Source organism: Typha latifolia, chromosome 2, assembly GCF_019914945.1.
Source record: "Typha latifolia isolate L0001 chromosome 2, TyphaL0001v2, whole genome shotgun sequence".
Taxonomy (NCBI): Eukaryota; Viridiplantae; Streptophyta; class Magnoliopsida; order Poales; family Typhaceae; genus Typha; species Typha latifolia.
In genome coordinates this window covers 1,664,398-1,678,975 of record NC_133087.1, presented here as the reverse complement: position 1 = coordinate 1,678,975, position 14,578 = coordinate 1,664,398, and the positions used below count along the sequence as shown (strand labels likewise).

General features: G+C 39.4%; 1 protein-coding gene and 1 long non-coding RNA gene across 3 annotated transcripts; both read left to right on the top strand.

Moving 5' to 3' along the window:
• Positions 1–7,055, top strand: LOC140782248 (uncharacterized). Of its 2 annotated transcripts, XM_073128721.1 has the most exons (7): positions 1–657; positions 742–838; positions 922–1,315; positions 3,261–3,426; positions 3,525–4,665; positions 4,879–5,068; positions 5,319–7,055. In XM_073128721.1, exons 5-7 carry the CDS (start codon positions 3,621–3,623, stop codon positions 6,778–6,780), a joined length of 2,697 nt encoding a protein of 898 aa, XP_072984822.1. In that variant the 5' UTR covers positions 1–657; positions 742–838; positions 922–1,315; positions 3,261–3,426; positions 3,525–3,620; the 3' UTR covers positions 6,781–7,055. The 2 variants fall into 2 exon arrangements, with proteins under 2 accessions (XP_072984822.1, XP_072984821.1); XM_073128720.1 differs by lacking the exons at positions 1–657; positions 742–838; positions 922–1,315 and adding an exon at positions 3,012–3,108 and having other exon boundaries at positions 3,525–5,068.
• Positions 7,056–12,318: 5,263 nt separating this feature from the next.
• Positions 12,319–14,427, top strand: LOC140782078 (uncharacterized). The gene is made up of 3 exons (XR_012107783.1): positions 12,319–12,562; positions 12,849–13,104; positions 14,088–14,427. It is a non-coding gene; the product is annotated as an uncharacterized lncRNA (long non-coding RNA).
• Positions 14,428–14,578: the final 151 nt, after the last annotated feature.

The window sequence follows — 14,578 nt, the reverse complement described above, 5'->3', positions numbered from 1 at the left end:
CTTATCGATTTGGGTTCCCTATAAATCACGACGCTTACATGTTGAAACCCTGCTTACCCGATCTTTGTTTGTTCTGATGTTCGATATCCGGCTCAACGCCCGGCTTTCTTGATTTAAAAGAAGATACGATTTTTCGACATGCGTCTTCTTCCTTGATCTCAAAACTTCGTAGAAAAAATCTCTTCTCGGTTTATTGATTTGGCGCGAGGATGAGAAGAAAGCTATTGTTTTCCATCTGGGCTTTGGTTCTACTGGTTTCCCATGCCGGGAGATCAGTAGAAACAAAGATGTCTATGACTGCGCCATTTGTACCTTTGGGGTTCCTCGGTACGGCGGAACAATGCGAGGGATTGTGATTTACCCCAAGATGAATAGGAAAGGTTGCAGGAACTTTGAAGAATTCGAATTCGACCTCTCTTTCAAACCAAAAGCATGAGGTCCTCCCCACCTGAAGATTTTTCTTGAGCAAGCTGCGGAAATCACAGTGCATCAATTATGGTAGATACTGTGCTCCCGACCTGAAGAAGGAATTTACAACAGGGTATGATGGAAGAGATGTGGTGGGATTACGTGACTGAATCTGCAGTTAGATATGTCTAATGAAAGGAAAAATTATATATAATAAGGAATGTGCAGAACAAGTTATTGTGTCACTGGGTAAATTCTCTTATTTTTTATCTGACAAATCACATGCACTGTTTTGCAAATGAGAAACTTATGATTCCATCTGATTTCTTGCAGGCTTAAAGCCTTAGACTTAAACCAGATAGATGATTGTATTGGTGATCCTAACGCAGATGATGAGAATCCTATGCTCAGAGCTGAACAAGATGAACAGGTGAGATATTTATATCTCATCTTAACTGACAATATTATTTCTTGGTCATAACTTTGAGCTAACATTATTAACTTTCCTACTAGTTCTGATTCCATTAGTTTCTGCGGCTTTGCTCCTAAATTGGTCAAGATTCTCGAAGGGCAAGTCTTGTTGTTAACAATAAACAAATACAGAGGTGATTAAATGGTTATGATATGAAAAACCAAATTTATGGAGGTTTGTACTCCTTACCAACACTTATCTGCAGTTAGGTAAACTGCACAAACTTCAGTGCTCAAAGAGATACTTTCGGGCTTTTGAGGAGACAGACTGATGTAGTTACTTCCTTGAGTGAAGGTTTGTGATACTTTTCAAGTGTTGTGTTATTCTTTGGTTAAGACTACTTCAGATAAACACACGAAGGCTTCAACGCTGACAAGTTTAGAAAATATTGGAGGATGGTGGCGAGATAAGACCTCCAGTGATACTGCACACAAGGTAGTTTCTGGTTTAGTGATTCAAAATGCTACTCTAAGTTTTGCTATATTGACGCTTGTTAAGCTTTTAGACGTCTTGCCTATTGTTGAAGAACTTTCATGGGTGCCCTATCGAGCAGGGAGTGGAACTTAATGGTGATAGATATACCCATTATGAAGGTAGTCTTCAACTTTAAATTCTTGAAATTGCATGGCTTACAGAATGGTTTTATAATGACCTATTAATAATAAAGAATCTTAAAGAGTTACAGTTTGTGACCTGCCTTAGAGGTTGGAAATATTAAGTGATGTTTATCACATATATGCGAGCATTTCCTGCAAACCTGTTTATCATCTAATCTGAGCATTTTTTTAATCAGAAAACTATGAAATTAACCAATACTGTGAGATGAATTTTGCTGCAACTGATCAAGTTTGAGCATCTAGTTCAGTAGTCAACTATCCCTTGTGGATACTATTTAGGTAAAGTCTCTACTTTGGACGTCAGCTAGAGCTTACTGTGGGTTATTTACTTTGGACTGGCTGCAGCCGGAGTTGGAGGTTATGCAGCATACAAATATAGAATAAGGGTAATGGGATTTACATCAGAAAGGTTTTCTCATGAGTGAAAACTTATGAGAAAGAACAGATTGAGTTGTGTACCTAAATTAAAACTTAAACAGATAATCTGCATATTAACTTCTTTTTTCCTTCTCTTTTTTTTATGAACTTAGATACTTGCTTCTGAATCATCAAGAGAAGCCCAGCATCTGAGAGTTACTTAAGAATCTCCACTCTGCAAAATTAATTCTGGTGTTTTAACTTGTCGAGGTGTTGTCAGAACCACCTCACACAGTCTCTCCTCAATAATCATGCTTTTGTTGCTTAGTTTGATTTGTTAAGTTCTTTCTTGAAATGCTTCCTTCTTCAAGTTGTCTATTATACATCTGGCAATCTTGTCCTAGTTCATAATTGACCTCTTCTTAATTCTGGTGAATAGAACTCTAATCCTGTTTGCTTTCACAATGGAATATGAATGATTAACTCCATCATTTGTATAACCTATTCTAGCCTCGTTCTACTTGATCTGACTTTATCCTTGTTACATTAAGCTTTTCCTTTTCTAATCTTCAAGCTTTATGTTTCATGGACAAATTTCACAACTGGGTTCTTCGAAAATGTGGGCAAGATTCTTTCTTAGATGATTACGATCATCACATATGGTCCTTCTCAAGGGACCATGTGCTCATACTACTTACCCAAAAAAGTGGCATCACATAGGAACATGATAGTAGCATATTATCCGTGGTACATGCCAAGATTTTATAGTTTCAAAATATATTGGATGAGCTGCCCGCATAAAAGCTTATATGCAGCAACCCCGTACCTAATAATTGTACGGTCTCTCATAGTAGCGTAAATAAATGTGATGAACAAACTGCCCTCTTTAATAGAAATTTATGAGACCCACGACATCACTGGGCCATCCCAATCACTTCTTTTTCAAATTTAAATATTCTCAAGTCGAGGTACTACGCTCGCCCAAATTTATACGGCAGGCTAATTTTCATGTAAATTTTGAATTCAAAAATTTCCTATCACCATAAGTTGGGGGAGTTGAGGGGAAGTTGTTAAGTTAGCCCTTGTCGGAGGCCAGTGGAACTTGTCGTGTTCTGCCACGTGAGCAGCCTCGTACTAAAAGGCCGGGTTCACTTTCTTCGAGTGTTCACAAGAGTAGCCATTGGCTTTCGGGCAAACTCTCCCTCTCTTCTCTTCTCCTCGCTTCTCTTTCTTCTAACCTTTTGCGGCGACGAGGTGGGTTCTCTTCTATCTTTGATCTCAAGAGAGCTTTCTTCTCCTGGTTTCTATCCCTGTTCTTAGCTCTATTCTTGATTTGCCTGGATAAAATCTTCTCCTTGGTCTGACTCTTTCTTGGAATAATCCGCTTCTTCCTTTCTGTTTTCCAGCTTTCAAACGAAGAAAATATCAAGAAAGTTGGCTTCTTGTTGTTTAAACTCGAAGAGGAGAAAAACCCAACTCGGAGATGAGGAGTCTTCTTACTAGAAAGCTTCTCCTCTCCCGGTAATGAGGCAGTTTGCTTCTATCTTCGATCTCTGGGAGAGGTTTATTAAGGTCTTATCTCTTAACTCTGTTATTGATTTTTCTACATTGAAGTCTCTATTTTATCCTTTCCCTTTTTGAATAAATTCTTTTTTGTCCCTTCGCTCCAGCTCTATTCAAAGAAACATTGGTGAAAACAGAGGAAAGATCAAAGAAACTTGACTTCTTGCTATTTAACTCAAAGCGGGGCAAAACCCAACTCGGAGATGAGGAGTTCTCTAGCGAAAATAGCAACTTTTCTCCTCTTCTTGTCCCTCTTGGCCGTATCGAAGAGTACCAGCCTCAATGATGACGTCCTCGGCCTCATCGTCTTCAAGGCCGACGTGATTGACCCAGAATCCAAGCTCCACTCGTGGAACGAGGACGACGACCACCCTTGCAGTTGGGTCGGGGTCAAGTGTGATCCCAAGTCTAACCGCGTGACCGAGCTAATCTTGGATGGCTTCTCCCTTTCCGGAAAGATTGGTCGCGGTATTCTCCAACTCCAATCCCTGGAGACTTTATCCCTGTCGCGGAATAACTTCTCGGGTGGAATTAGCCCGGACTTAGTCCGGCTCGAGAGCCTTCACACCCTTGATCTCAGTGAGAATAATCTGTCTGGTACTATCCCGGATGACTTCTTTGGGCAATGTAGGTCCATTAGAGCCATCTCCCTGGCTAAAAATGCCATCTTTGGGGAGATTCCCCGCAATATTGCCTCTTGTGCAACGCTTGCAGCTCTTAATTTGTCATCTAATCATCTCTCTGGATCTTTGCCAAGCGGTCTTTGGTCAATGAACGTGCTGAGATCACTCGACCTTTCTGAGAACTCTATTGTTGGCGATATCCCTGTTGGGATTAGTCGAATGTACAATCTCAGGTCGATTAGCTTACGAGGGAATCTGCTCACAGGCCAGCTGCCTGAAGATATTGGAGATTGTTTGCTGCTAAAATCGATTGATCTCAGTGAAAATTCACTGTCTAGGACCTTACCAGAATCGATGCGGAAGCTTTCTACTTGCAGTTACTTGAGGTTGAGCTCAAACTCGTTCAGTGGGGATGTCCCTACCTGGGTTGGAGAAATGAAAAGCCTTGAGATTCTAGATTTATCCAGGAATAAATTTTCTGGTCAGATTCCAAGTTCATTAGGTGAGTTGCAGTTCTTGAAGGAGTTGAAGCTTTCCAGAAATGGCTTCACTGGGAGTTTGCCAGAGACAATCTCCAGTTGCAAAAGTCTGTCAATTGTGGACTTCAGTTGGAACTCGTTGACGGGTAATCTTCCGTCATGGGTTTTTGAATTGGATTTGCAGCAGATTTTGATTTCAGATAATATATTGAGTGGCACAATACAGGTTCCTGTAGACACTTTATCAACTGCGCAAATCTTAGATTTATCAAGCAATGCCTTCTCTGGTAAAATACCAGAGGAAATTTCTAATCTTCAAAGCTTACAGCTGTTAAATCTGTCTTCAAATGCGCTACCAGGTTACATCCCAGCAAGTGTTGGGAAGATGAAGTCTTTGGAAGTTCTTGATCTAAGTGGGAATCGGTTAAACAGTAGCATCCCATTAGAGATTGGTGGAGCAGTCTCCCTAAAAGAGCTGAGGCTGGAGAAGAACTCACTCATTGGAGAAATTCCAAATCAGATTGGAAATTGCTCTTCCCTCACATATCTGTAGGTTTTCCCTCTTCTTTCATATTCAGATTATTGGTTATTAGATCTAGTTAAATGATACATGTATTAATGTATTTCTTCTCTGGCTGTTTGGAAATCTCCAAACAATCTCCCTCATTTTTATGCTGTAGGTTTTAGATTGATATGTTAATCGGTGTATTTTTTTCAATTTCTATTTTTGGTTGTATGGTGATCCCAATCAGTAATCTGTTTGCTCACATTATTTTCTTTTGTTTGTTCGACACTACAGGGATCTCTCACAGAATTATCTCACAGGCCCCATACCCCCAACCATAGCCAACCTCACCAATCTTCAAACCATTGATTTGTCTCAGAACAAGCTCACAGGAACCTTACCTAAGCAGCTCTCTGACCTCCCCCACCTCCTCTCCTTCAACATCTCCCACAACCTCCTCACCGGAGACATCCCCGCTGGAACTTTTTTCAACACTATCCCCCCTTCCTCCGTATCTGACAATCCTGGCCTCTGTGGCTCTGTTGTCAATAAATCTTGTCCTGCCGTCCTCCCCAAGCCTATTGTCCTCAATCCCAATGACTCATCATCTGACCCGTTATCGGAACCCACATTGCCTCCTAATGGCCTTCGCCACAAGAAAATCATCCTAAGCATCTCTACCCTTGTTGCAATTGGTGCCGCTGCCATAATTGCCATCGGCGTAATCACCATTACAGTCCTTAACATCCGAGTTCGTGCTTCTGGCTCCCACTCTGCTGTTGCCTTGGCCCTCTCAGATGGCTATCTCAGTCAATCACCCACAACAGATGCAAATTCTGGAAAGCTTGTTATGTTTGCCGCTGGTGACCCTGAATTTAGTGCTAGTGCACATGCACTCCTAAACAAGGACTGCGAACTAGGCCGTGGAGGCTTTGGTGCAGTATATAAGACTCTGCTCCTAAATGGCCAGCCTGTGGCTATTAAAAAGCTCACTGTTTCGAGTTTAGTCAAATCACAAGATGATTTTGAGAGGGAGGTGAAGATGCTTGGGAAAGTACGACACCGCAATCTTGTGACACTCGAAGGCTATTATTGGACACCATCCCTTCAACTCCTCATATATGAGTTTGTTTCTGGTGGTAACTTATACAAACACCTCCATGAGTGCTCTGCTGCAAATTCCCTCTCTTGGCAAGAAAGGTTTGATATAATTCTTGGTATTTCGAGGAGTTTAGCATATCTCCATCGCCACAGTATCATTCACTACAATCTGAAGTCAAACAACATTCTGCTTGATGGTTCTGGTGAGCCCAAGGTTGGCGACTATGGATTGGCTAAGCTGCTACCAATGTTGGACCGGTACGTTTTGAGCAGCAAGATCCAGAGTGCACTTGGTTACATGGCACCTGAGTTTGCATGTAGGACAGTGAAGATCACAGAAAAATGTGATGTGTATGGATTTGGAGTGCTGGTGCTTGAAATTTTGACAGGAAGAAGACCTGTGGAGTACATGGAGGATGATGTGGTAGTACTATGTGATCTTGTAAGGAGTTCTCTCGACCAAGGAAGGGTGGAGGAGTGCATGGATGAGAGGCTTTGTGGAAAATTTCCTCTTGAGGAGGCTGTTCCAGTGGTTAAATTGGGTTTAATTTGCACTTCGCAGGTGCCATCGAATAGGCCAGACATGAGCGAGGTGGTGAACATACTGGAGCTGATCAGATGCCCTCAGGATAGCCCAGAAGAGGAGTTGGGTTAACGTTCTTCTTTAACTTTTTATTTTGAAGTCCATACCCAGTTGGTCCTGTTTGTTTAAATGAGAAGAGAGTAGAAAGGTGCTGAGCTTTGGTAGCATTGTGACAGATGACAAGGCATGTGGTGATGTTCTTAGTTTGTGTTTGGGGGATGATATATGCTTCTTTCCTTCTCAAGAATTTTGTATTGGTGCAACCTGCTGCCAGAATTTATCTGTCACCAGGTTCTACTAATGTGAGACTCTATTGAAGGTTATGGTAATTCCCTATTATTGCAACATATTCCTGTTTGATCCATAAGAGTTCTAGCAATTTCTCATAGATTATCTGTGGACTTAGTAATCATAGACTACATCAACTCAATTAAATAGGAAAAACAGATCTCAACTGTTAGCTGTAGGGATGGTTTTCCATGAGAAGTCCTGGTCCTGCTTTTGAACATCTCCAATCCGTAATTTCTATCATGTGTTTCAGTGTTTTCGATAACTACTCGGTCATTGTGACCACAGTGCTAGACTATAATGACTATAATTTTTACTAAGAATCTTCAATTAGGTTTAGAAGAATATATTTCCACATATTTTACTACATGTTAATGTAAAAAATGCTGTACACAATTCCTCTTGTTTTACTATTTCACAGCCTCTCTGGATATTTCATACTTCTCACATTCTTACTGTTGCCAGCTTATTTTTCATGCAACTGAGACACAGTTTGATGTGTGACATTTGCCTTTTGTGAGTGAAGAAATGCCAAGGCTACCGCAGCATTTAGCAAATGTTACATCAGTTCCAAGTTCAAAAGAATGCTAGAGCCTAACAGTATGCTCTAATGATTTGATGGCACAAAAGTCACTACAATGTCAATGCATCTGTATTAGGTTCTCCTTGTCCATAATTATTTCACAACCACTCTTGGGATGGCGGTGTTTTTTTTTTGTAAGTTGATCTACTTTTCTTTTCAAGAGACAACTAGTACTTCTATGTGAAGAAAAAAGTTTAAGCAAAGCAGGGCAGTCTATTTCACAACTACTCTGAACAAATGTTCTTGTCCTGATGCCTGTATAGTTGCAATTTCTCCTCTTCTCACATCATTCTTCCTACTTTCATGTGGCTGGAGAGTATCATGGTCTATTTTTTCTTCCCTTGGTATGAGAAAGTTTACAGCCTATATCTTGTCCTAATTTCTCTAAGAATCAACTTATAAAAAGCAAACAAAGTCAAAAGTAGTTAAGCTGAATGGACCTAGCTAATAGTCTAATCACTTGGGATAGTAAACAAATCATGGGACATCAAATAAACAAACAAAAGGTACATTAGGAGTGGGAAAGAGTATCATGTTGTATGATGATGTTGGAATAGTAGTATCTTTGTCCACCATGACTTTATCTCATTTACCAATGAAAGTTTATTTATCGAGGTACATAGTATAATGTCTTTAGATTCTATGCCACTAGTCATTTTTTTATATTTAAGTGGCTATTTTAGAGACATTTGAACTACATCAGTAAATTAGTAGCGAATGTGCATATCTGATCATCTATATCAGTGAATGCTAGTTGTTTCTCACATTAATAAAGGATTATATGCTATTTTTTGGGGTTGTGATGAACAACTATTATTCTTTTGAGTTTCAGATCAACAAATGTAATATTAACTTCTCGGTTTTGTGAACATTTGACTAAAAGACTTGGTCAAAATTTGGACATAATATCCAAGGCACTGACTCTTGGCATCTTCTTAAAGCAACTTAGCTCCAGGACGCACAGCCTTGCAACATCAAGTTGGATACCAGACCACTCTGCAAAAGCCATTCATTTTTGTTATTCAAATTTGGAGCATCTTCTTGTTTGTGGTGTCTACCCTTCTTTACTAATCCTTAGCCCTCATCCCAAATTCCAAATGGCCAATATGATATGGCTGGTGCAATAAACAAACAAAAGAGCAGGCAGTGGAGCATGGAAGTGCCAACTTTGGGAGAAGAATAAAGAGGAAGATAATCATGTAAAGAATGGAAAGGTGACATAGAAGGGCTTCCATTAGGAAATGGGTGGGGAACTGGGGACCAGGGATTCAAGGATAAAATATTGGTACTTCTTTTATCAATAGACAAAATGATAGGACTCGCAGCTTTTTTCACAAGAAAACATATGTATATGATGCTGAGACCATGAGCAATTAACCCTTTTAGCCCATATTCCACCAACCTTGAGCTTATAAAAGTAAGAATTAGAGGCACGCCTTAGTTTCTTACCAAGAAAGAGGTTTACTGACTGGGAACATCTAAATAGCAAGTGATAGACAAATATCACGGTGTAGTGCTATTGACATACAAAATCCATTCACAAGCAACAAAATCAGACAATTATTCATTCTTGTACCATATGTATATGATTGTCTTAGGCTGGATGCATCCCAGCTCACAAAAGCCCCTTGGTGGAGCTGGAAAAGCTATACTAAACTGGATATACAATCCTGCCAAATGTGGCTTTACCTACCTGATAAGAATCATAGCATTATTTCTTGGACGAGTTCTCTATGTTGGAGCTGCCATTTTTTTTTTTTTCATAATCCTAGCCAACCAAATGAAGCATATATGCAGATAAGATTGAGAATCTATAGTACAGATTTTAGCAGCCAGTTCTCTTTTTCTTCATCCAAGATTCACCAATATGACTCACTTTGCCTGGAAATATCATGAAGTGTGTAACTTTTCTTGAGTGTATTCTTCTCTCTTCTGAAAAAGAAAAGTAGCAAGGAGGAAAAGTCGCTTTATACTTTCATTGGGGAGCCTAATCATCTCAAACAATTATTTGACTCCCCAATAAATCCATCTATTTCAGCTCAAACTGGTGCCTTTTTCTTTTAAGGGTATCAGATGTCAAGTAGCCTTTCTCAGACCTTCACACAGAGAATGAGAAAATAGGAGGAATTGAATTTATGACAATCATTTCATCCTAATAATTTTGGACACTAATTCCTCCACCAATAAAAAAAGACTAAACTATGTCCTGGCATAATCAATTCTTAGTCGGCGAGCAAGCGTCGATTATGATCCTGTCCAGTAGATGTAGAAAGCTAGCACACAGAAATGCAAATTGTTTAAAACCCTTTCAAATGAATGAAAAATAACAAAAAGTTTAATCGAGTAAAAGATTCAAACAGGTAGTATCTAAAATAAAGGAAAAGAAAGATCTTGGTTAGAAATCATACTGAGAACTCTTCTAAAAGGAAAAGAGATCATCCTGAGAAAGACAAGGTAGAGACTAGAAGCCATAGAAAACAAAATGGTCTCGAAAGTTCAAATTTGCCTTCAATATTTCTGGTCACTATAACAAGGATTTCTGACATGAGAAACTGACAGGCCTCCAAATAAAAACTTAACAGGGATTATGATGAGCTTCAATTTGAATTATCGTCTTTTCAGAGTCCGTAATGTAATAAACCCATAATCTTATGTTTGTACAAAAGAACATATATTCAATTACTCCTATACTACTTCAGTTGTCCAGAGAGAACTCCTCCTGTTACCTTGCTAAAATTTTCCTTCCGTCTGTAAATAATTCTGCATAATTTATGACTATGCCATTGTGCTGATTTATCATTGCAGTTGATCAAGTGATATCTAAGGAGTAAGAATAAGATATCCAGTATTGTAAGTTTATTCCATTAATCCTCACAAGTGTACATAAACATATACAGGAGTTATAGTGCTTAATTATCTTCATAAGTGTGTTCTGGTTGGCTTTTCAGGTAGCAGTTCTAATCAATAAATTTCTGTATGAGTGCATGATTAATTTAGAATTGGGTGTCTTTATTTGTTCAATAAGCATCTACAATTATGGCATAAATAACGTAAACTCAGTTATCTTTTCTTTTTGCTCCAGTGTTGGCCTACTTCAGCTAGTTTCAAAATCCTTCTCAGGTTTGTATGTAGTTCCTTAATAATTTGATTTTTGCCGTTGCAAAAGCAAGAAGTTCCTGAATTGCAAAATCATTAGCCTCGTTATCAAGTTGTCAAAGATTAGAGCTTGACAATTGAAGGGCCCACTAAGAGCCTTCATAGTTGAAGTGAATCATTGCAAACTGTTGTGTAAATATCCAAATAGGTGAAGCGGAAGCAATATCTTCACCCCCAAATAACCCAAATAGGAATAGTGAAGGAAAACCAATGCAAGTTTGGAAAAAACTCCAAAGATGTGTTAATAGTGATAGAATAGCATTAAATAAGTTCTAATCACAGATTAAACACCCTAATGCAAGCAATCACTAAAATGAAAGCAATAGAGACAATATTTACGTGGTTTGGCGATGTGCCTACATCCACGGGCAGAACAATCTTCTTTTCTTTACAAATCTCTCACAAAGAGTTTAACAACTCTAATTACTCTCAATACAATTGTGACTCAACTCTCATAAATGTTTTTTTAACTACCAATCCCTAAAAACACACTTTAGTTTTTATAGGCAGGTTTAGATTTGGGATTTTTCCACGTCGCGTTCGAACGCCTTCGAGGGCGCATTCAAACGCGCCCAATATCAATACAGTAGAACCAAAGGGGCGTTCAAACGTAGGAGGGGGCCGTTCGAGCGCCTGCATCACAAACTGCTCTCGGGTTGGATCGGCGTTCGAACGCAGCTGGACCGTTCGAACGCCTGCATTATTGCCCTATATCTGGAACCCCGCGTTCGAACGCCCTCCAGGGCCCGTTTGAACGCGCAGGCACAGAATTGCTAAAACATGCTGAAATTGCTGAAATTTGCTGAAAACTAAATTTGAGCTAATTTTTAATACAAACTTTACTTGATATTTGGCAGTGGAACTGGTTTTCAGATCCTTGCTTAGTCTTGAACTGTAGAGCGAGTTTGGTCTAGATAGTCTATTGAGCATCTACTAGACTGAGTGTCAACAGCTCTGAGTTGTTTTCCGTTGTCTTCACTCTTTTCATTTTCCTTTTATTTTCAATGGGCTCTCAACAACTCGAGTTCTTCTATGCAGCAGAGCTGCCGTTCTATAGTTACAGGAACATGGTTGAGAGTGACATAAGGAGGTTCAAGATTATTCAAAGTTAATGACCAGGAAATAGGCTAGTCATTGGGAGAGAGGAGATTGGAACCATGGTGATGACATCCTTGTCTTGCTTTCAAATATGTAAAAAAAGAGGAGGCTTTTCAATAAGGCTAGATATGCAAACTTACAGTAATATTATGCGTTCCCTGGTGATGACATCCCAAATGATCATTTCAGAATCTCATCTAGCAACTTCAGCTTAATGCGAAATAAGTGCAGTACTATGTAAGAATCTATATAGCTTCACTGTTCTCTCTTCTGATGGATCTTGATAGGAAGGCCCATAGCAGGATACGGCAGTGGATCTCGTGTTATCGGCTCGTCCGGTATTATCTCCAACAATTCATAGTTAGTTACCAAGTGATGCATGACTAGCAGCACTTCCACTCGAGCAAACTCACTGCCAGGGCATATGTGAGGCCCTCCACCAAAAGGGATGTAAGAAAATGGAGGGTAAGACTTCGAAGCAAGATGGACCAAACTTTCTTGGTACCCGGAAGAGCTACCATATAGGTTTCAATCAAAGAATATGAATAAAATGCTAGTGTAGTTATTAGCTATAGTTGAAGATCTACCTGCCATCCTTTATAAATGTGATAACTACCAAAAGATGTGTCAGTGATTGCTCTCCTGAACATGCCAAAGACTGGAGGAGTTATCCTCATTAGCTCTTGCGCCACTCTCCACGTATGCTTCATCTTTTGTATGCCATTACAGGTAAGCTTTTCTTCACTTCCTTCCCTTTCTCCAAGAATTCTTGCTCTATCAAATTCATCATAACTTCTTATGTTCATACCAATGTCAAAAGTTCAGTAGAAGACAGTTACAGTATGGAAGAAGTTTCACCTTCTTGTATACAGTTATAAGCATCTTTGTCGCTCGCCAGGTGCCTCACAAAATGAATTAGGAGAGTAGTATTTGTATCATGGTTGCCAATTATTAGAGAGATGATGTTGTCTATAACCATCTCTTCTAAAATATTTTCACCATTTTCATCTCTCAGGTTGTGATAAATGTGCTGACCACGTCGGTCTCACCACTGCCATTTCCTTCTAGGACTTGCTTCCTCCTGTCCTGAATTAGATCCAAGAAGTACTTGTACATGCGCCTTCGAGCTGACATAGCTCGGTGAAAAGAGGTAGTGGGGAAGTTGAGAGTCAGAGCCCACATAATTTTCAGAGCGACTGTGAAGTCCTCAAACAATGAGTCCAGCTCCTTCCCTTGAGATAATCTGAAGAGCAGAGCACGTCACATCGAAGGTGATCCTCTTCATGATTGGCACTACTTTCACCTCCTCTCCACTAAATTCCTACATAGAATCAGAGGCGATAACTTCCAAAGTTCTTGTCAAGATGAAAGTAGGAATCTAAACAATTCAAGTATGCCATGAGCAATCTGCTGTTCTCTATAAGTTTAGACTACAATTATGAAGCTAAAGATCATAGCTCAACTATTAGCTTCTTTAGCAGTGAGTCCATCTTGCCGACATACTTCTGTAGGCTCTCTGGCTTCAGGAAGCTAGCCAGGGCACCTCTGACGAGCTTGTGGGCTTGCCCAGTGAGTTCACACTAGTTGTACTTACCCATGACAGAGCTCACAGTGGTAAGTTGGTTGCTTGCGATGGTGTTCTCATTGGCAGTAAAGAGGAACCGGTTACTACTGCAGCCAGTCATAACAATCGTTGGTTTTCCAAGGAGTGAGGCCTTAAAGATTGGTCCATATCTAGAAATCCTAGTTTCTATCCATTCTTGAGTTTTATCTTTCTTTTGGGCCCTTTCAAAGCTTACAGTCTCGCCCAATAGCGGCAATCCTAATGACCCAGGATGAAATTTTTTACCATGAAAGGAGTATGATTTGAGTCTGTAATACCATCCATAAAGGACCCCTAATATTACTAGTATAACAGTTAGAAGCTGAGGTCGAGATTGGACAAAGAGGACATTATCCATGGCTAACTTGGATATATATTCAAGGCTTTCTCAATGTAGATTTATAGAAAGGTTGGCGTGAATGTAGGTAAATCAAATGTTTTATGAACTCTATATTGCTAGTGACGAAATGGTTGGGACAAATGGTTGAAAACAAACTTAGCATCACCAATCTTTTTAGAAATACATGGGTTCGTATTATGCCTTGTTATCCTAGATCAGATCTTTAAGACTTTTAGATGATTCTCGTGCATAACATCTGTCGTATTTACTTATCTTTGTGCCAACTTCTAATAGAGTATGCATCTTTCTAGTGTCTTTTCCAGATAACCGATAGCATGCAAGTGATAATTACTGGCGTCGACTACAAAGCAGAGAAAGGAATATTATATCTATTTTGCTAAGATCTTATCTATGAGAGGATGGAATTATACATCTAGCTTGCATCAACCTGACAATGACATTGGCTTTGATGGTACTTAGATTATCCAATCTTTAACTCATAAAGCAATTACATGGAATGTGATTTTGCTCAGAAGAGGCATATCATGTAATTTAAGTACACATCAAATATGATGACAAAATGTTACAGATCGAATGTGCGAGGATAGATAGATATATAATAGTTCAGATACCAAAGATATGTGCACATTGCATTGGACTCCCCTGCCTCAATAGCAATTGATATGGTTTCAGATTAACATTTGGGATTTAATTTAGTCGATTGTTTTGCTTTCATTTAGGTTCGAGTTAACTCCAGCGTCATTTTTTTGTTAATCAGCATATGAAGGAGAATTTTTATTAG